This window comes from Tachypleus tridentatus, chromosome 13 (assembly GCF_004210375.1).
Source record: "Tachypleus tridentatus isolate NWPU-2018 chromosome 13, ASM421037v1, whole genome shotgun sequence".
Classification (NCBI taxonomy): domain Eukaryota; kingdom Metazoa; phylum Arthropoda; class Merostomata; order Xiphosura; family Limulidae; genus Tachypleus; species Tachypleus tridentatus.
The window spans coordinates 153,762,060-153,782,909 of record NC_134837.1 but is presented as its reverse complement, the minus strand read 5'-3'; the positions used below and the strand labels follow the sequence as shown (position 1 = coordinate 153,782,909).

At 32.4% G+C, this 20,850-nt stretch overlaps 1 protein-coding gene across 1 annotated transcript in view; it reads left to right on the top strand.

The window, feature by feature from the left end:
• Positions 1-15,743, top strand: part of LOC143240735 (putative ATP-dependent RNA helicase Pl10) — a 43,955-nt gene extending 28,212 nt beyond the window's left edge. Inside the window, exons 11-16 of the mRNA XM_076483673.1 lie at positions 895-1,039; positions 1,940-2,105; positions 3,591-3,772; positions 3,942-4,059; positions 9,724-9,895; positions 10,629-15,743. Of these exons, the coding sequence (XP_076339788.1) occupies positions 895-1,039; positions 1,940-2,105; positions 3,591-3,772; positions 3,942-4,059; positions 9,724-9,895; positions 10,629-10,827 (982 nt within the window). The 3' untranslated portion in view covers positions 10,828-15,743. The remainder of the gene's footprint in view (positions 1-894; positions 1,040-1,939; positions 2,106-3,590; positions 3,773-3,941; positions 4,060-9,723; positions 9,896-10,628) is intronic.
• Positions 15,744-20,850: the final 5,107 nt, after the last annotated feature.

Below are 20,850 nucleotides of genomic sequence, written 5' to 3'. Positions count from 1 at the left end.
GCTTTTTGCTGTTGTTAATTTTACTATTAAAAATAATTATTATTTGCTCAGTAGTAAGTTTGAAGGCTCATAATGCTAAAACTTAGGTTTCAGTATGAGTGATGGGTACAGCACAGAGAGCCCATGATGTAACTTTTTTCTTAACTACGAACAGGAACCATGTAAAATATAACTTATTTAAAATGCAAAATTTTAAATCTAGACTTGGTACAGCAAGAAATTATGAATTCTTATAACTTAAGTTTTCAAGAGCCAAAATACAATCATATAAACAAATTACATATAAATTTTTAACTTATCTTAGTCAAGTGCTATCAAAATTCATGAAAAGTAAAAATTTTGAAATTTAGTGTATAGTTAGTGTTAGCTGAGCATAAAAACTTAAGTACTATACTGACAGGAAAATGTGGCTGATTCTCAAGAAGACTACTAAGCATAGGGATGCAGTAGTCTTGCAAATATGATCGTGGATTTAGTTTTATAAAGACTGATCAATCATTTGTTTTTCAAACAATTTTTATCATAACCCTGCATTTCTAATGCATTATATGGTTAGTGGATAAGAAAAAGCACTGGATTTTGTTGTTGAAAATGGCTTTGTAAGGCTAATCTTGAAAAAAAGGAAAATAATAGTCTCGTACAATAACTTTTGAGCTGTCGCCAGATGAGGTGTTTCCACTATTGTGTCCAATATCTGTAATTTCTTATGACAAGCAGCTTATCCTCCTTAGTATTATTCTTCATTATTTGCATCTGCTTAATAATGATTTCTTAAGACTCAAATTACAATGTTTATTTTTGTTTTTATTTTTCTATTGTTTCTGTTTGGTGTTATTTGCATGAGCATACAGTTCATGATCAAATATATATATTTTTTTATTTTTGTTACTCTAGATATTTGGTATTGGACGAAGCAGATCGTATGTTAGACATGGGTTTTGAACCACAAATTCGTCGGATTGTCTTAGAAGACAATATGGCACCAACAGGATCAAGATTAACAATGATGTTTTCTGCAACATTTCCAAAGAAAGTGTGTGTGTGTGTGTGTGATATATATAGTCCTTCACAAATTTTTATTCTTATTTGCTCTCCAGAATTTTTATGAACATGTGATTTATATATATATATATATATATACATAAAAAGTACAAATGAACTAATCACGAACTTGATATAGAAATTAATGCTTCACATGATGGTATTAAGGTCGTTTATTTGCAGTTACACATTTAATACTTCACTGATCAAACCGGGGATTAATTAAAGAACAGAGTGACTATCCACAGACAACAAATAAATCACCCATAATTGCAGCTGAGTAAACATTTGGACCACTGTGTGAAGGAAGAACACCCAAAATTCAGTGTAATACCATTCTATGAGGTTGGAAAAGACTGTGAGCAAATCATAAAAACTATGGAAACACATTTTATTCATAAATATGAGCCGGAATTAAATAGTGGTATGAATAATTTTATGAAAACTTTACAAATCACGTGTCTCTGATGTTCTCATCAACAATCGAACATACTAATGTTTTGTATTTTCCCGCCATTTTATAATGCAGTGTGATCAGTGAAGCATGAAATGCACAACTGCAAATAAATGATCTTAATACCATCATGTGAAGCTTTAATTTATGTAATTTGTAATGGTTATACCAGACTTGTGCAATGTTAATGCTACTGCTTGAAAATTATAATCGTTTCCCTGAAGTCTAGTAAAGAATGTCGTATAAATTTTTGATACAAAGTAAATTCTGCTTTATATCTGTAGTTTTTCTTTTGCAGTGTTTCCCCCTACTAATATTGTAAAATGTATTAAACATTTACTCAGGATGAATGCTTATCATTATATTACTGTGAATTTTTCTTATTTCTCTAGACAACAGGAAATAAGGAAAATTTTAACCTGTATTGTTGTTATTCTCCTATAGGAATTGGCCAGAAACTTTTTAGATAATTATATATTTCTTGCTGTTGGACGTGTTGGAAGCACTTCAGAAAATATTACCCAAAAAATTGTATGGGTTGATGAGCTTGATAAGCGATCATTTTTGTTAGATCTCTTGAATGCTGTAGGACTAAAAAATGGCAGTGCACGTAAGCTTATACCATTATTCTTTTTTTTTTTTTTAGATATCTTTAGTTACTAAGGATTTTTATTAACTTGTTAAGTTTTTATAATATGTTCATCTGTTTATCAGTCACATTATACACAATTGGTGAACTATATATGTAACTGTTCTAAAGATCTTAGATATAAATACACAGGATTCACATAGTTCATTAAAATCCTGGAAAAATCAATGATTTTTATTAGGAGGGTCCTGAAAAAGTTATCATAATCCAACTGCATCATTCTTGTATCTCCATGTTTTTATTTATGACAAGCCATACCATAGTGGTTATCTCAGTTTTGCAAAAAAAAAAAAAGTCTGGAAAATATGACTCGTGAGATAGATATGTTATCTTTGTAACATTGATTTGTAACACATTTTGCATAATTATTTGTCTGTAAGTGAAACAGGTGTTGCATTACTATTACTGAAATTATATTATTAATCATAAAACAAGCGTAAACCACATTTAGTAAAAATAAGAGTTGTTTGTAGAACAAAGAACGTGTCTATTTTAGAATGTTCTTAATTCTATCTTCAACATAAAACTTCAAAAATAAATAATATTTCTAGCTTAAGATTGTCCTCAGTTATTAGCTAAAATTGGTTAGTGAATATGCACGTTCAAATAACAATAGTGTAATAGAATGAGCATCATAAATCTGTTTGCCATGAATGAAATAGTCAAATATTTGCTATTAAAGATTGCTTGTCAGCTTAAACTTGATTAAGTCACGTGCTATTTATACAGTGATTGGTTCAGGTAGTAATATTTTTGGCTACACTAATGAATATTTTAGAATTAATTTTCTTTTAAGAGGTAAACAGGACTGTAAATACTGGCATCCAAAAATTTGTGAGCATTGCAATATAAATCTGATTTTCTATTTTATATCTCTATAACCAAATAAGATTGAAGATATAAAAATTATGCATTGTTTGAGTGATAACTATATTATAATCAGTAATATACATAAATTTTGTGCTTTTTGGGGGTATGGTAAATAGATTATTTAAGAGGGAAAACCTTGAAAGCAAATGTCACAATTCTCATACTAAGATATAATATAGAATTTATTTATTTTATATAATTTTTGTTATAAAATTGGGAACTTGAAACTCAGTTAATAAATCAAATGTTAATCTTGTACACATTTTTATTTTAAGTTTATTTACATACCATGATGATACAGTAGTTTAAATTTGGAATGTAAGTCAGTAAAATTGTGTGGCGTGCAGAAAAGGATATCCATATGGAAAGAGTTAATCAATCTAAAGAGTAACACTTGAAAAACAAATGTCACAGACACTGAAACTACATTGCTGCAAGCAGTTGTGGTTACTTTCCTTGTTTCTACACTTTTAAAAAGCTATTGAAGAAACTTCTTTATTTTTTATTTACTTCACTATGTTCACTTATATAGTAATGTCAAATTGGAATTTTTAACACTTTTTTTTTTTTTCTTAGCTCCAGACTCTCTTACTTTGACATTTGTTGAAACTAAGAAAGGTGCAGATTCATTGGAACACTTCCTGGCAGAAGAGGGATACCCTGTCACTAGCATACATGGTGATCGATCTCAGCGAGAAAGAGAAGATGCTTTGTGGTCTTTCCGATCAGGTCGCACACCCATTATTGTAGCCACAGCTGTAAGTGATAGAATTCAGTACAAGTGTGAATATGCTGTTCCAAATAATTGTATGTTATGTTTGAATTTGTAAAATTATAAAGAACTAATGATTTTCTGGTTTTTCCATGTGAATTTATTTAGAAATGTCATGAATAATACCTCTGTTTATTTCTTATTGTTAATTGCAGGTAGCTGCAAGAGGCTTAGATATCCCTAATGTAAAGCATGTGATAAATTTTGATCTTCCAAGTGATATTGAAGAATATGTTCATCGCATTGGCCGTACTGGAAGAGTTGGAAATTTAGGTATTCCAGCTGTTTGTTTTTTTAAAAGTTTTCTTTGATTAAATCTAAATGTGGAGTTTGCTTATCAGTTTGAGGACAAAAATGTATGCAAAGGAAGTTTATAATGAATAAGATTTAAAATTATAAAAAGATAGTACTTATTCACATAAAAACACTACAAGGGTTAATTGCATTCTAAGAATAATGTTGAAAATCTCGTGCTGTCCTTGGAACAACTTTGTGTTATTGATCGCACTTAGTCTGGTGAACATTACTAGATACTATTTCCCAACATTGCAATTTTTTCATAATAACAAGTTTCTGTAAACGATACCACATTTATTTTATACCATTTCTTTTGAAATATTTAACAGAATTCTGCAAACAGGAGTTTACCATATACCCATGGTAGAATGGTACTCTTGAATGTGAAAATTTTTTGTGAACCATGAATGTATGATCCTTAACATTTTATCTGTGTCAACATGATAAACATTTTTTGGGACACTCTAGAAGATTAGTATCTGCAAGTTGCTGTTTTAATACATTTAACACTTTGTCTTACTTATTTGTATCAAAAACAAATACTTAATAATCTTTCTTAATGTTTCTTTAACTTCCTGGTAAATGGAAATTATATTTCAAGTAGTAAGTTATTAATAAAATAGCACATGTTTTTAAGTGCTAAGAATAAAAATGATTGAAACTATCAGTGTCACAAATATGTATGTAACAAGCACATAACAATTGAAGTACTAGACTTCATTCACCCTTTATAGACTTGTTCAGTCAGGTGTATTTTATCCTTGTCTTTTGTTTCCCACAATGTCTCACCTGCTATTCTCAGTGACAAGTCAGTGGGACAGTGTCTAGTGTTTCTTCCCTCATCTAATATTGTGGTTCATACAAATAATTTTGAGGACCAGTTACATTCAGGAATCAGTATACCAAGACCTCCATGAACTTTGAAAGACTATGCTTTTGCATATCATTGTTCTTAGTTTCCCTACTTAGACTTTAGTATTTAGAATTACTTGTCTCTTTGTGGGAATTTGGACCAAAGTACTTTGGTTTCCTTCTCCCAAATCCAGTTTTCCCTAATTCCTGTCATTCTTTCCTTTCTTCTTCATTTCCTGTGTTCTTTCCCCTGCTACCCGAAGCTCGTCATTGTTCCTCCCCGAGAGTTCTCTGGGATGATTTACCAAAAACTGTTTCCTATTTGGATGTGCCTCTCTTCTTTCACCCATTCCATACAAATGTGACTCCTCTGTTGTTGGGTCAGGACACTCTTTTGTCTCGTGAACATTTGTCGCCATCCTCATTAAGGTGGATTACTGCACGTGGTGAGAGGACCTCCCAGGAAAGTTTTTCTCTATATTTATTTTACCTTCTCTGAGATCTGAACATCCACCCATGTTTTTGCCGGGCATGACACCTAGTGGAGAGGAGGAGGGGATCCTGGTGGTTGAGAGGTGTCATTAATGGATCAATCAATTTATATTGATGGCACTTTGACCTTGTATTGGGATGGCTCTCTCAGGGTTAGTTATCTGGTTCTGTTGGTCTAGGGTTAACTGAGTACCAGTGTTGGATGTTTGCAGTTGGAGCTGTGGACATTGTGTCTTATGTTGGTGTTTAGGTATATGTGCCCTCAAAACCCTGGTGTCTCTACATTGCTCTACAATGGTATTGTAGTGCATCCATCCTCTTGTAGGACTTTATGATGGGTGGGGTTAGTGGGCACTGAAGTTTCTCCATTGTTATGAATTTTGAGCCCAGTGATTAAAAAAAACAAAAAACATTTTGACAAACCTTTAGGACATGTCTCTTAATTTTGAAAGCTTATAAGGGCTATCTCTACAAATTCAAGTCTATGTGAGAGTGACCCTGCTTTATTCTTTCACATAGGAACTTGGTCCCTTGTGTCTTGAGTGTCACACTTTTAAGTATCAAGATTAATGGTATCAATAAACTTCCTGCTACTGTTGCAAATAACCTCTGTGTCAATAATTTCCATATTTCTTCTTGATCACTAAACATGAGGTTTATTGAACAGCAACCTATCCTTCTCTCCCTCTCCCACTGCATGAGAAGTCCTATCTCTATTGAGGATATGGACTTTTCTGGACATCTTCATTCATCTTGGTTGTGCTGACAGGTCTCCTTCATTGGGCTTTTAGAGATCAGAGGAGCCTCATTTGGGATCACTTGAACACACCTCTTTTCTTACAGACTGACTTTGCCTGGTGGTTTGATCAAGATAACACGACTGTGACTGCTCATCTTTCTCATTCAGAATGTTGTCTCTTTCAGATACCTATCTTTCCAGTTGGGGTGCATGCCTAAGCACTCTGAATGTTTAAAAATGATGGATACCATTAGAGTCCTCTCTCCTTATCAATATCTTAGAGCTCCTCACTGTTTGTTGCACTTTGGTCCTTCCAGCTCATCAATGCAGGTTGGTTATGGTTCTTTCCAACAATTCGACTGTAGTTTCGTATATCTACAGGAAAGGGGGCACTTGGTATATACCTATGTTTTCTGACAACGTACCTCCTGTTTTTGGTCCATATTCATCTGATAGCTTGTCATATTCCAAATGCCCTGAATTTTGTAGGTGATCGCTAATCTTGTTCTGACAAGATTCTCTCTACAGAATTGTCACTGGAGCTACTGGTATTGAAGCTGCTCTATTTGAAGTGGCATTCCAGATCTGGATACCTTTTCCACATATCTCAATTCTAAGCTCCCACAGTTTTAGTCTACTATTCCACATCCACTGGCTGGAGCAGTAGCTACATTCAGTCAGGATTGGACGAGCTTCTACCTGTATACCTATCCTCACACTTGTCTGCTTCCCCTTCCATCATCTAGGCCACTTCACACTGTGCTGTTTTGGTAGTTCCCCTTTGGCCAGTGCTTGTGTAGTTTCCACTTATTTGTTTCCTGGTGGTGTTACCTCTTCTTCTGTTTCCCCTTTTCTCTCACTTTATGCATATCAACCCCAGTCTGGTATGTGCCATCTTTTCATTTCCACACCCCTATCTTCATGCATGGCTTTTGGCCAGATGGATTGATTTGTGTGTGTGTGGTGCATTGCATCATTGATTTCCCAATCCTTTCATCCTTCCTCTTTGACTCTGTATCAACAAAAATGGTCCATGTACTGTCATTAGCCCATGTTTCATGCTTATCCTTCTTCTTGTTCTACACTTCACTGCATTCACCTCCTTTCTTACCAGGCTTTTTGGTTTCCTCCACTGCAGGCTATTTTTACTGCCTTGTCAGCCATGTTAAATTTTATGCAACATGCCAGGTCTTCTATTTGCTTGTCCTGTCCCTTTTATTTCATTTCTTCTGCATCTTTCTTGGACTGAAACCTCAATGCCATTCTTCAGGCCCTTACATTTCTTTCATTTGAGCTTTTGTCAACCTGTTCCCTCTTTCACCTCATCTTGAAGCCCCTTTTCCTCCTGTTGGCATACAAATATTGTTAATTGAATGCATTTACTGTTGAGGTCCACTGTGCTTTATTTCAAAGTTTCTGTGTGGACATTTTCCCTAATTGTTCTTTCCTGCCCAAAACTTTAGCTGTTTGGGAAGTAATTCTATCTTCACACCTGTCTTTTTTTTTTTCTTCTTCCATATTGCATCTTTATTACCATTCCAACCCTTCCCACCTTCTCTGCCCTGTCAGGGCTCTTTGCACTGCTTCCTTTCATGGTGTCTGTTCCCATTTGTTTGTTTCTTGGGATCCTACCCTCTCTCATGACCTTTCTCCTATTACCCTTTCAGGTGAATTTGCCAGCATATTCACCTGGCTTATCTTTTCCTTTCTCTGGATGATTGGTGTCTTTTCTGTGTCTCTTCACATCAAATATGACAACCTACCATCTTCCTGGCTTTTCATTTCTTTCATCTGTTAGAGGGCATAGTTTGTGCCAGTATAGGGACCACTGCCCATTATCTTTACTGTATGGCAATTTCCTGTTATGCAGGTTTTGTCTTTCTCCCATCACCATTTTAAGCTCCAAATCTCTTTGAGTGAATAAGTATTCCTTTTTTTCCTAGATTTTCCTTACAGAGATCCTTTTCACATCTCAGACCCTACTTTGTAGCAAGTTTTGTCTGACTAAGTGTATTTAATTCTTAAATGCACCCACTGTTGAGATAGGGTGTTCTGCATGACTACTTGTTGGTATACCAAACAGGATTTTGTTTTATAAAAATGTTTGACTTTGACTGTGCTCTCATGATTTAACATGGGTAAAGCAGATGGGAATTGCAGCCCATCCCTGATTATCCATTTAATGTAGGTCACAGGATTGGTCTGCTTTTCAAGATAAGGTGTCAGTATCACCCGTTGCTCTGTCTCTGATGCAGCATTCCTCTGGAGACTCAAATGAGATTTTCACTCCTTTTTCTGTTGGAGTAAGAGTTCTTGCCACCTACCCTTTCCTAGCTGCTGGGATTGTGAACGATGAAGGCTTTCTCCTGAGCATGTTCACTTCCCTCAGTTGAAAGTAGGATGATGGCATTTGCACTCATCCTACCATGGACCTAATGTGCATTTACAAATGCAGCCAGATGATGGATGATTCATTCTACTAACATGCAATTTGCCCCTACTGTTTTATGGATGTTGATTCTCAGTAGATAGGGTGATAATTGGAGCTGGACCAGCTGCATAAATTCTCAGGTGTGTGTGGCCAGTACCTTCTTTCTACCACAAACTGGACAGTAAATTCCCAATGACTGGTGCTATACAGGAGATGAACCCCATTTTACCATTCACATTCCTGCCATCCAACTGAAGTCGGTTCATGGTGGATATGGTAATGGCTCATTACCAAGGCTCATCTTCCCTGCCTGTTCCTATATTCAAGGTTAAAGCTAGAGGACCTTCCTACCATGGCTAAGGTACCTGTCATGGTTCATCTAGTTTTGGTTGAGGTATATCCCATTTATGGTTTAACATGCTCTAACCACTCTACACCTGGAGTTTCTTAATTTTGTTTACTTTACTGAGGTGTCCCTCCTTTCATTCCATCCTGTTTGCTACACATTATAATATGAGTAATCAGCATACCTGGCTCAGAAGTGGTGTGGTCTCCCAAGGGTATGCTGTCTCCCATTTATTCTTACACTACATTGTGTTCCTTTCAGCACTTCCTAAAGGTAGATTATTTCTTACTGGGCCCTCTGCCAGTTTAGTGGTGGGATTCTACCTATTTGTGAAAAGAGGTAGGATAACTTGTTGAAAGTTACCATTTTCCTTCTTTGAAAATCTGTTTCCAAGAGATACTTGCCCCACTCCCATTTCTAACCCAACCTCCCCGGTTCTGGAGTAAGTTTTGTATTTCCTGCCCAATCTTGAATTGATTATTGTATGCAAAGAAGATAAGGTACTTATTACATAATAACATGCAGACGTCTCATGTGAAAATAGGTGGGGAAGTATCAAGGCTAATTTGCACATATAAAGTACAGTATAAATTGAGAGTAGCTATTTGTAAGTATAGGTAAGTATGCATCAGAAATACATTTTCATTGTAGTAAAATGTTAGCTTTTTAAGTCCACATGTTGCTCCCACACATGAATATAATCAAGTTCTGTTGGTTCAGTCCATTTCATCTTTAAGGAATGGATTTTGAAAATTGACGTGTGAACATTTTATTTTGCAGGCTTGGCAACATCATTCTTTAATGAAAAAAATCGTAACATTTCATTGGACTTAATGGAACTTATAACTGAAGCAAAACAAGATTGTCCTGATTGGCTAGCTGCTTTAGCTAAAGAAGTTCAGACTGAACAAAGAGCCTCTAACTCTCGTAGATACGGTGGTGGTGCTCGAAGGTAATTACTTCTATACCATATCATACAAATTTTCAAAAATGCATATGTATAAGAATTTGTATGTGTAGATATAATCTTGAAAATCCAGATGATCATCAAATGTATTTTGCAACTAAAACAAATATAAGGCATAAAGTAGAACTTGTTTAACTTCATAGAATAAGTTTCTCTTACTACCCCAAATGAAAGAACTTTATTAATTTTTTTTTTTTTTTTCATGTCTTCATAAATGATGAAAAAAGTGAACTTGTGCTAACAAATTACCAAACAAATGTTCAAATTACATAAAATTGTTTGCAAACTTACGGCTCAAGTAATCAGGAAAATAATTGAAAAATTACTTAGTTTTAAATTGAACTATTATAAGTGAATAATATTTGTATGGAAGGTGAAAAAATGAAATTTGGTTAGTTTTAAATGAAAAGCTTAATTGTGATATTTTATATTTATCAATCAAAAATATTTGTTGTTTTTTACGTAGTTGTAAAATGGGCTAAGTAATGAAAAGCTGTTAGATACACAACTTCCACTTTGCAGATTAGAAAGTTTTGAAATCTTCAAATAATTTAATAATAAAAAAATTAACTGTAATGTACTTAATGATTTGTGCAGATGTTAAAGTGAAATATGCTAAATCATGAAAATTCAGTCACTTGTATTAATAGTAAATCATAATAATAATCACATGTCTGCTATTTTACATCACTGCTTAAAAAAGTTTTGTGATTTCCAGATATGGATCTGGTGGCTTTGGTGGTCGTGATTATAGACAGTTTAATGCCCGTGATCAACGTGGAGAAACTAGAAATACAGGAGCCAACAGTTTCCAATCCCCTAATTATGGATATGGGGCCAACCAATATTTCAACACATCTAACAGAAGCAGCTTTGGAGGAAACTTTAGTGCTGGAACTGATTGGTGGGGAAATTAGCTCCCTTATTTCTTCTGGCAACAGCATGAGCATGTTTCATTCGAAGTTTTGGAAGGAAATTTTAGGTACCACATTGTAAACTAAACTTGCAACAAGGTCCTGTACAACGGTTTGAAATTTGAAAGGCACAGTTTGAATGTATAACTAAAATATTCATGGTTTGATGGTTTAGTTCCAATGTCTGACACAAACGTTTTCAAGGTTTATCAATAGTTAAGAAATATTTGTGTGACCTGTTTATTGAAACTTCTGTTGGTATTATAACATCACATTACTTCTCTGTACATTGGTAAAAAATATTACACGGTAAACATGAATGAGGTTTGTTGTGTTTAATTATTACTCATTTACAGTTTGGAAGAAGTAAGGCTAGTTTGCAGTGACTGAAGTAAGGTTGTCATCTCAAAGATTAATTTCAGTGAGAATCAGATTTTCAATACATTGAAGTTGTTCTCATCATCAGGCAGATATTGCTGTTGCCAGTATTATTTTCTTGAAGTTTTAGATTTTTGTTGTAATTGGTAAGCTTGTATTTTCTACTGTCCCCATTGCTGCTGTAAGAAGTAATATATTGGTTTTAAATACCTATCTTATGAAGTATTTAGTATTTACATAGGCTTTTATTCTGATGAAACAGTTTTTTACTATATTGAGCAAAATATGTTTACAAGTGACAACAACAAAATGTTGCCATTAAAGATTATTATAAATGATGCTACACTGTATGTTTTATATATAAATACTTTTTGTTTTCTCTGATACTAGTAGCTATCCTATTCACAAATGACCTTTTAATAAAAACACAAAAAATCTTTACTAATACGAATCTAATTTTTATTTAGCAAATCACCCATTCACTAACTTTGTGCATACTCAGTTTGCTGGCTGAACTTTTATTGTATATACTGACTGGCATTCCAATACTGTAAAAACACTGGGCCATTTAACAAATGAAACTTTGCCCAAAATTTGACTTTAATTTTCTTGAATTATTATTATTATACTATAATTTGCAAATAATAGATTATGAAAATGATTATTGATTTGAATATTTAAAAATAAAATTATATGTAATGATATTCTTTTGTAATGTATCTTGGAATAAAAATGTTGAAATATTTACCACTTGCAATACTGAAAAAAAACTTAAAAAACATGCAGTGAACTGTTTATTATTATTGTTATTATCCTGTTTAAAAATTAAATATTTCAAATGGAATTTCTCTTGGAAATTATTACAATTTCTTTGTATTTTGAGAGACAAAGTTGTGTTTTGCATTGATTAAATGTTATAAGCATTTTATTAATGTTTTAGTGGAGGAGTTTTATCTTATATGACTAACTTTTTTTTTTTCATAAAAAGCTGTATGTTAGCTACATGTTAAAATATTTAAAACATTCTCTTATCTTCAACAAAACTTTAGGTATGGAACTGTTTTCTGTGGAACATCCAGTTTAAGCAGCAGGGGGACCAAATGTAGCTGTTTATGAACATGTATCTTATATCAATGTATAGTGATATTGGTATTATTATATTTTGTGTTTTTAAATAATTAAAAAATTATAAATTTCTTCCTCAATATATTTTTGCTGTTCCAAGAGTACATCTCCTTCAAACCATTGATAATCAAAATTGAAAATGTTTTAAACTTTTTCTTGTTTTTGATCTGGTGCAAGCCTCGTACAGTTTTATGTGACAGCAGTTTCTATTGTAATATTAAGAAAACATAAATTTAATTACTTATCTGTGATTTGTAGTGGAAAGAAATTAACTGACATCTGGATAGACTACCTATGTTTTGTAGCAGTATATTTCTATGAATCTTTTTAAATTCTTACAAAGGTACTGCTGCATATATGATGAAATTGTCAAAATCTTCACAGCTTTAAAGAAAAGCTCATGCTCCTGTACTTTCTGTTGTGATTTTTTTCTTTTCATTTAGGTTTGGTAAATATATCAGCAGTTGATACTAAAGAGGTGAACATTTAGATTTGTGTGATATTGGGTTGTAAGTTGTTTTTTTTTTTGTTGTTGTTTTCTGATGATATTATACCACATATATTACTGTACACTGATTATCATGTGATGGGGCATTCAATTAAAGCCAGGATTAACTGTTATAAGGCAGAGACCTACCTAAAATGTCCTTTGATTTGTTACCATATGCCTCTATAGTTTAAAAATAGAAAATAAGGGACCATTTAACAATCATTAAAACTAATCTCACTTTTATCAATAACATTATTACTTGTTCTTTGCAAGAAAATAATTGATATGACATTAAAATAAGTTCAATTAGAGCTGGAAAAGAGTTGAAATAAAAATTCTAATTTTGTGTATTATTTTATCCATTTTTGCAAATTTTCAATAAAATGTTTATAATCTACTTGCAAATTTAGTTTTTAGTGGTATAGTTTATTGTGTTTCTTCCTATTTTTCTTGTAAAGTAGGTTTTCTGATAGATAGACAACAAGTATCTGAAGTAAAAGGATTTTTTTTCAGCAGTTTTCATGTGTTTTAAATATATTGAATACAAGTTCAATATATGCATGTGATAAAATGTCTTGGAATATTTCTTGTATATGTAACTAATATTTTAATTTAAGTTGTAAATCTAAAATCAGATCTACTACATTAACTCCTTAAACCTGAATGGATGCTACTAATATCCAGCTGAAAGTCTCATTTACCCATCTGATGGGGACAACATCTGATAATGTTTGTTGCTTTGGCTGAAAACTAATCCATACCATACCATTGTCCATCTTTTATAAATAGACTAAGTTTTATGAAACACAGTGAAGATTAGTAGGACATCACGAAAATAATTCTGACACAAAGTGCAAAAATTATGGGTTTAAAAGAGTTGTTATTTGTGCTCGATACCTTTGCTGCTTTCTTAGAGTCTGAAAATCTGTATTTGTGAATCAGTCTCCTAGTGTTGCCTTTTCAGTACTTTTTTAAAAAGAAAACTTCAATTCTCATTCTTCTAATTAACACAGTGGATGCTTGTGTTTAAATCCACTTGTACTAAAACTAAGCTTAGATTAAAATATTTTATATTGCAGTTAAAATTTCAGATATGGAACATTCTTTTATTTCATTATAGATTTCTTAATTTCACATTTAGAAGTAAGGTCACAAAATTTCACACCAGCTGTGTTAATGATATAGAATGTGATAGTTTAGTTTTTAATTGTAACTTTAATATTAGTATGAGCAATTTTATTGTGTAATATTGAAATTTGAAATCCTGAGGTTGTTATATTAATTTTGTTATTACTTTTATTATTTTTTTACAAGTCGGATTTAAGAAATGGAATTACGTGTGAGGTATGTATTGTTGTACAGAATAATTAGTGCCTTATATATTTATTACCACATTCAATTTAAAAGTGTTTGTGTGTACATTGCACATTCACACATACAAAGGATGTTATTTATAGCTTCTTAGCTTGTGTAATTAAACATATTTTTGTTTGTTTATGGTTGTTTGAAACAGTTTAAATATTGTGTATGAACAACACATTGCACAGAAAAATGGAAACAAATTTTACTTTTTACTTTTAAACATTTGAAAGCACTTTGTAATGTGAAAGTAAAAAAAATGTATATGTAACATATCTTGTTTCATAAAGACATGCCAGTCCTTTTCTACATTTAGTTAACACAATAAAAGGTGCTCAAAGATGTTCTAATAAAACTTGCTAGGAATATTTTAGTGTTAAGAAATCTCTGTATTTTTTATTAATAGCATAACAAGCTAGTGCTGGTCTAATTATATTTATTTGACATGCATAAATAGATTTTTATGAAGAAAATATAATATCATGAGTCTCCTAGTAAGAAAATGGTAAGTTTATAGACTTGCAATACTAAAATCTCGAATTCATTTCCCTGTGGTGGACACAGCAGATAGCCCAATGTGGCTTTGACCTAAGATAGGCAACAACCTTCATCTTGGTGATTTTATCTATTATATTTGGTACTCAGTTCTGTATCATAATGTATATTGTTCTCAAATAATGAAATTAAGATGTGTTTAGAATCTAAATTAGCAGTTGTACAGTAGAATGTAGATTAGCTATAGTTGTTTGCTAAAATGTCATATTTTATGAATGTTACTTTTATTTTTTCCTAACATAAAAAGTATTGAAATCATAACATTTACTGTAAATAAGTTACCTAAAAATACTGTACATTTTCAATAATTTTTTTTAAATGGTGTCTTCCTTATCCTGTAGAGTGCTTCAAACTATAGTTGTAAACTGTCATATTGATTTGTATGCTTCATTTCAGGGGATAGACCTTGTGTAATTATTGTTCAGAATAATGATACAGGTTCTTCTCATTGTTTTTTATACTAACACTATGACTCGTATTTAGATAGTTCTAGTAATATACTACCGTAATGAAAGAGGACTTTATTATGATAGAATTGTTAGTTAAAGTAGGACAGGTTGACTAGGAGGTCTCTGCATTAGAAATATCTTGTTGCCCATCACATATTTGACTTTGGATTGTAGCTCTAACGTGGAATGGATAGATTATTTAAATGTCAGTACTATAAGTATATATTTTGAAAAGTAATAGTTGATATAAATGTTTTTTAATCTCAAAAGTGATACACAAAACTTCACTGTGAAGTACAGAGGAATGAAACTACAGTAGTGTTCAGTTGTTCATACTAATTTCACTCTCAGAGTTAAATTTTTATGGTATTGACTGTCATAACATTTGTATATAAAATTAAATAATTTGGTAAAATTGAATTAAACTAATGTTTTTTTCCCATCACAGAAATATTATACTAACATTAAAGTATTGTTTCTAAGTCATCATTAATTGATGTGCTTGTAATGTTACGGGTGTTCAGCCTGCTGATACTTAATGTAATAAAAGTGTGTGCTGCACATCCCTTGTCACAATATCTTTATCACCCAATTTAAAGAGATCTTTAAGTCTGTCCATTCCATACAAGCTTTTCAGTTATTCACTGACTGTCAGTTCTAACTTGCGAGTTCCATTAATTTGTGCTTGCCAGTTCATTGCATTATACAGTTGTAATCCATTATGCTTAATTATATTGCACACACTGAAATTAAATGATACTGAACAGGTAAAACATACCAAAGTCTCAGTCACTCCTTTAAATTACAAGACTTTGGTATAGTTCCATGTGATGTAATGGCTTCCTTTTTGTTCTCATCTTTTTTGGCTTGTACATAGACATTTTATGAACAAGTTGGAATGACAAAAAAACCTTTTATTGAACTTTTTTGTTATTTATTGGTAACATTAGTGATTAATTTTTTCTTTAAAAAGTGTGGAAAATTGGTGGAGATTTGGATTTCTAACTGTGTATCCTTTTTAAGGTTTCAATAAAAGGACTTTAAAAAAATTGTTTTGGTTTTCCTTATATTACCACTCATATTTCTGACACCTAGCAGACAAAACTTGCCATTTCTCAAAATACTGTATGACAACAAAAAGTTTAAGATCTTTCAATTTTTCTGATTTCATGGACTTAAAATTGTGTTGCACTCTTGTTTCACTCTGAACCAAAGCTCCAAGCTACTCGTATCTCCCACCGCAAAAAAAGTAATTAAGCATTTCAGTCATGCTAAAGCCATTCTATAATAATATACAGTAAATCAACATTTTTATTATTTAAGTTAGGTCACTTTTTGAAACAGGAATAATAGTGTGATTAATTCCTAACAGTATAGTGTAGAATATCCTGTTTGTGAAATAAAGGTTTGCCATAAATATTATTCAAATACATACTGTCATTCCAAAAGAGAATGTTGAGCTTTGCCACTTAACATTAAGTTGTATACGTTTTTGACAATCCATTATTTCCTAAATTAAGAAATGAGAAAGTAGAAATTGCGAAAAAAAGCCTTGAAAGCTTGAATTTTTTAGAATGAAAACGTAAATGAAGATATCCTGGCTACAAATTCACTGAAGGCCTGGTCTGTGGTTTATATTATTATACTCCTGATTGAGGAAACGTGGCATTGTATTTGAACAAGAGAAATATCAATTTTCTGAGAATACAGGAGTTGCCCCCTGTGACTGAAGGCTAAGATAAAGTGGTAGTTTTTTTGCAAACTTGCCAAAATCATTAAATAATATTTGTACTGAAGGTTTAATTTAAACTTGAAGTTATGAAGAAATTAAGTTTTATTAAATCAATAGTAAAATAATGTACAGTTTAATGATAGTGTTCTATTTTGTTTTGAGAGAATTGTGACACCCAAATATTATGGCTGACATTTTTTACGATTTAAAAGTTCCAGGTGTAATTAGATAAATTTTAATACAGATTTCTATATGTAAATTGGAGGTTCTCAGATCATAATTGCCCTCCACAGCAGCGGATTGACACTGCTAAAGACCGAGTTTCGTTACCCGTGGTGGGCAGAGCACAGATAGCCCAATGTACAGCTTTGTGCTTAATTTTGAACAAACAGATCAGTTATTTTTATATTTATCTCACTCTGTGTGATGCTATTCATCGATAAATATCTAAACAATTATTAATCAATAAATTAAAATATTTCACAAAACGTGTTTCAAACATAAAAAAAAAGTATTTGTCTTAATTTATTTCGTCCTTTTATTTTCTGTTTTAATTACTTCATGTAAAATGTTTAAGCTTTAGAAATGTTTGTACATCTTGCTAAAGATCGAATATGTAGAATTCGAAACATTCGAGGAATAAATGTTTGTTACTGTACACACTTGTCAAATGTTCCTTGTTGCTGCCATCATTCGGTTGTTTATCATAAAACTTCTAATCCCATCGAATGAATCAGTTAATAATCTAACAATAGTGTTGTACGTATAATACTGTTGTACAGAATCCTGGGATACTGTACATACACTATCATTTGAACACTACAGAATTAAATGTGCATTTTATCAAACAGTTTCCAACATAAATGACTGAAAGTAATTAATAGTGTACAGTATAACTGAACAAAAATAATCTGCTAATGAGAAAGATTATTTCACACGGTGAATTACAAAATTTTCATCAGGTTAATCGCACTCTTCCAGATTCATAGTTTATACATAAATTGAAGAGTACAAACCGTGAAAATATGTATAACTGAGCCATGGAAGATATTATTTACACGTTCAATTACACTTTAATATTTTTAGTATTTATTTTATTGGTTTAGATTACAAATATATCACGTGGCCCGGCATGGCCACGCGCGTAAGGCGTGCGACTCGTAATCCGACGGTCGCGTGTTCGCGTCGCGCTAAACATGCTCGCCCTCCCAGCCGTGGGGGTGTATAATGTGACGGTCAATCCCACTATTTGTTGGTAAAAAGAGTTGGCTGTGGGTGGTGATGACTAGCTGCCTTCCCTCTAGTCTTACACTGCTAAATTAGGGACAGCTAGCACAGATAGCCCTCGAGTAGCTTTGTGCGAAATTCCCAAAACAAAAAAATATATCACGTATTGCACGTATATCATTTGAAAAATAAATTAATACGTTAATGGATTTTTATATGCAAAAACGGCTCGTTTGGGTTGAGAAAATATTTTACATAGAAGAGCGAACAACGTTTCGACCTTCTTCGGTCATCGTCAGGTTTACAAAGAAAGAGGTAACTGACCGGAAGCTGACCACATGTTTGAAAGGGGTTGTGTAACTGTGTATCGAAATGCAGAGGGCGGTATCAGATGTTTGAATATATAATTTTATTTATTTTATTATATTAATATAGGTATAAAGGCGTTCCTTTATATTGGTTTATTTTGGGTTTATGTTGTTGTATAAGTACGGCTTCTTTAATTTTGCGTTTGTTTATGTTTGTTTATTTATTTAGTATTTGAGTGTTTTCTATGGTTATGTTGTGTTTATTTGACTTGCAGTGTTCGAAAACGTGTGAAGGTGACTTTTTATGTTCTTTGAATCTGGTTTCCATTTTTCTACTTGTTTCTCCAATATAGAAGTCGTGGCAGTTATCACATTGTATTTTATAAATAATGTTGGTGTGGTGTTTGTCAGTGTAGTTTTTACATAGTATAGACCTCAGTTTTGTGCCGGGTTTTTGAATAAATTTGGTATTAACTGGAATGTCATATTTTGTTACTAATTTTTGCCAAATGTTGGTTATTTGTTTGCTGATGTCAGGAATATATGGTATACAGCAGTATATGGTTTCGTGGTTTTTTTGATTCGTGAGCTGTATTTACTTTAGTTGGTTGATTTTGCTTTCTGTGTAGGTGTGTGCTTATAATGTTTTCTACGGTTTGTGGAGGAAACTTATTGATGTTGATGAAGTATTGTTTTATTTTGTCTAATTCATCGTTAATTTTATCTGGTGAGCATAGTTTTATGGTTGTGTTTATTTGGTTTCTTAGTATGTTGAGTTTTTGTTTTGTTTCATGTGCTGAGTCCCAAGGAATGTATAGTCCAGTATGGGTAATTTTTCGGTGGATTTCTGTTTTGAATTGTGTGTCAGTTCTTGTAATTTTGAGGTTAAGAAATGATATTTGATTGCTTTCTTCCTGTTCACATGTGAAGTTAATGTTGGGATGTATAGAGTTAATGTGATTGAAAAAATTAAGTATGTGTTCTGTAGATTTGAATCCCGCAACCGTGTCATCTACATATCTGTACCAGTATAGTGGTGGATGTAATGCTGTGTTAATTGCTTGTGTTTCAACTTGTGTCATAAAAATATTGGCTAGGACTGGTGATACTGGGTTGCCCATGCTTAGGCCATTTGTTTGTATTAAATTTTGGATAATGTTTGTGTATGTATTAAAATTTTTTGAAAGTTTTACCTTTACAAAATTAGGGGTTTTTGTGTTTTTCTCAGTGTATTTGTACTTACCTGTTACCATTATGTCTGAACTAGCATACCGTACACCACTATTAACAGTACACGCTCACACGATCGTTAAGAAACTAAGAAATTTAAACCAACGAATTATTAATAGAAGAAATGACATTTATTTTATTCAACAATGTAGAAAAGAACAACTAACCGCTAATTTTGTAAAGGTAAAACTTTCAAAAAATTTTAATACATACACAAACATTATCCAAAATTTACAGAAAAAACTACTTAAAGCCATGTTGAACACAAAATACAAAGAACTACATGACTTACAAAAACAAAAAATGAACCTAGACCATCAACTGGCATGCTGCATTAAACCAGAGATTTACGGACTTATGCAACGAAATATAAACCAAATCAATACTAAGAACGACAGAGACAAAAAGATCTGCCACAACAAAAAACTAGAAAAACTAAGATGCAAACAACAGAAAAGACACCAAAACGACAAACCGTTGACTAACCTCATAATTAACAGATCCGACCGTCAATTAAACACAGACGAGAAACAACTACTTAACAAAGGACTCAACTTCGCAATAGCACCTAGGTACATTCCAACCATAGAAATCAAAACATGTTTAGAAGACCTAGCCAGGAGACTTGTGATACTTTCTACAGAGAAGAAAAACAAGGAAACAACCAAACACAACCAACAGAAAGAAGACAACTTAGATAATTTTATTGATATCCAACAGCTAAACTTCCCAGGTAAAATTACAAATTTATATTTTCCAGAAACACCTAAAAACAACATCTTAAACGATTTTTTCAAAGACTTTTCTCACAAAACCATCAACATAATTTCACAAAACAGAAAACTAAAAAACAACCTTACATAAAGAGACATTAATTCCATTAAAAACCTAAAACAAGACAAAAACATAAAAATTCTAAAAGCAGATAAAGGTAACGCTATAGTCATAATGAACACGAATGAATGCATCCAAAATATGAATAACATCCTATCAGACACGAACAAATTTAAACAAATAAACACAAATCCAACAAAGACACACGAAACACAACTGAACAAATTACTACTACAAATGAAAAAAGCCAACACAATTTCACAAACACTTTATTCCTACCTACGTAAAACCGACTCACGCACACCGCAAATATACGGTATCCCCAAACCTCATAAACCA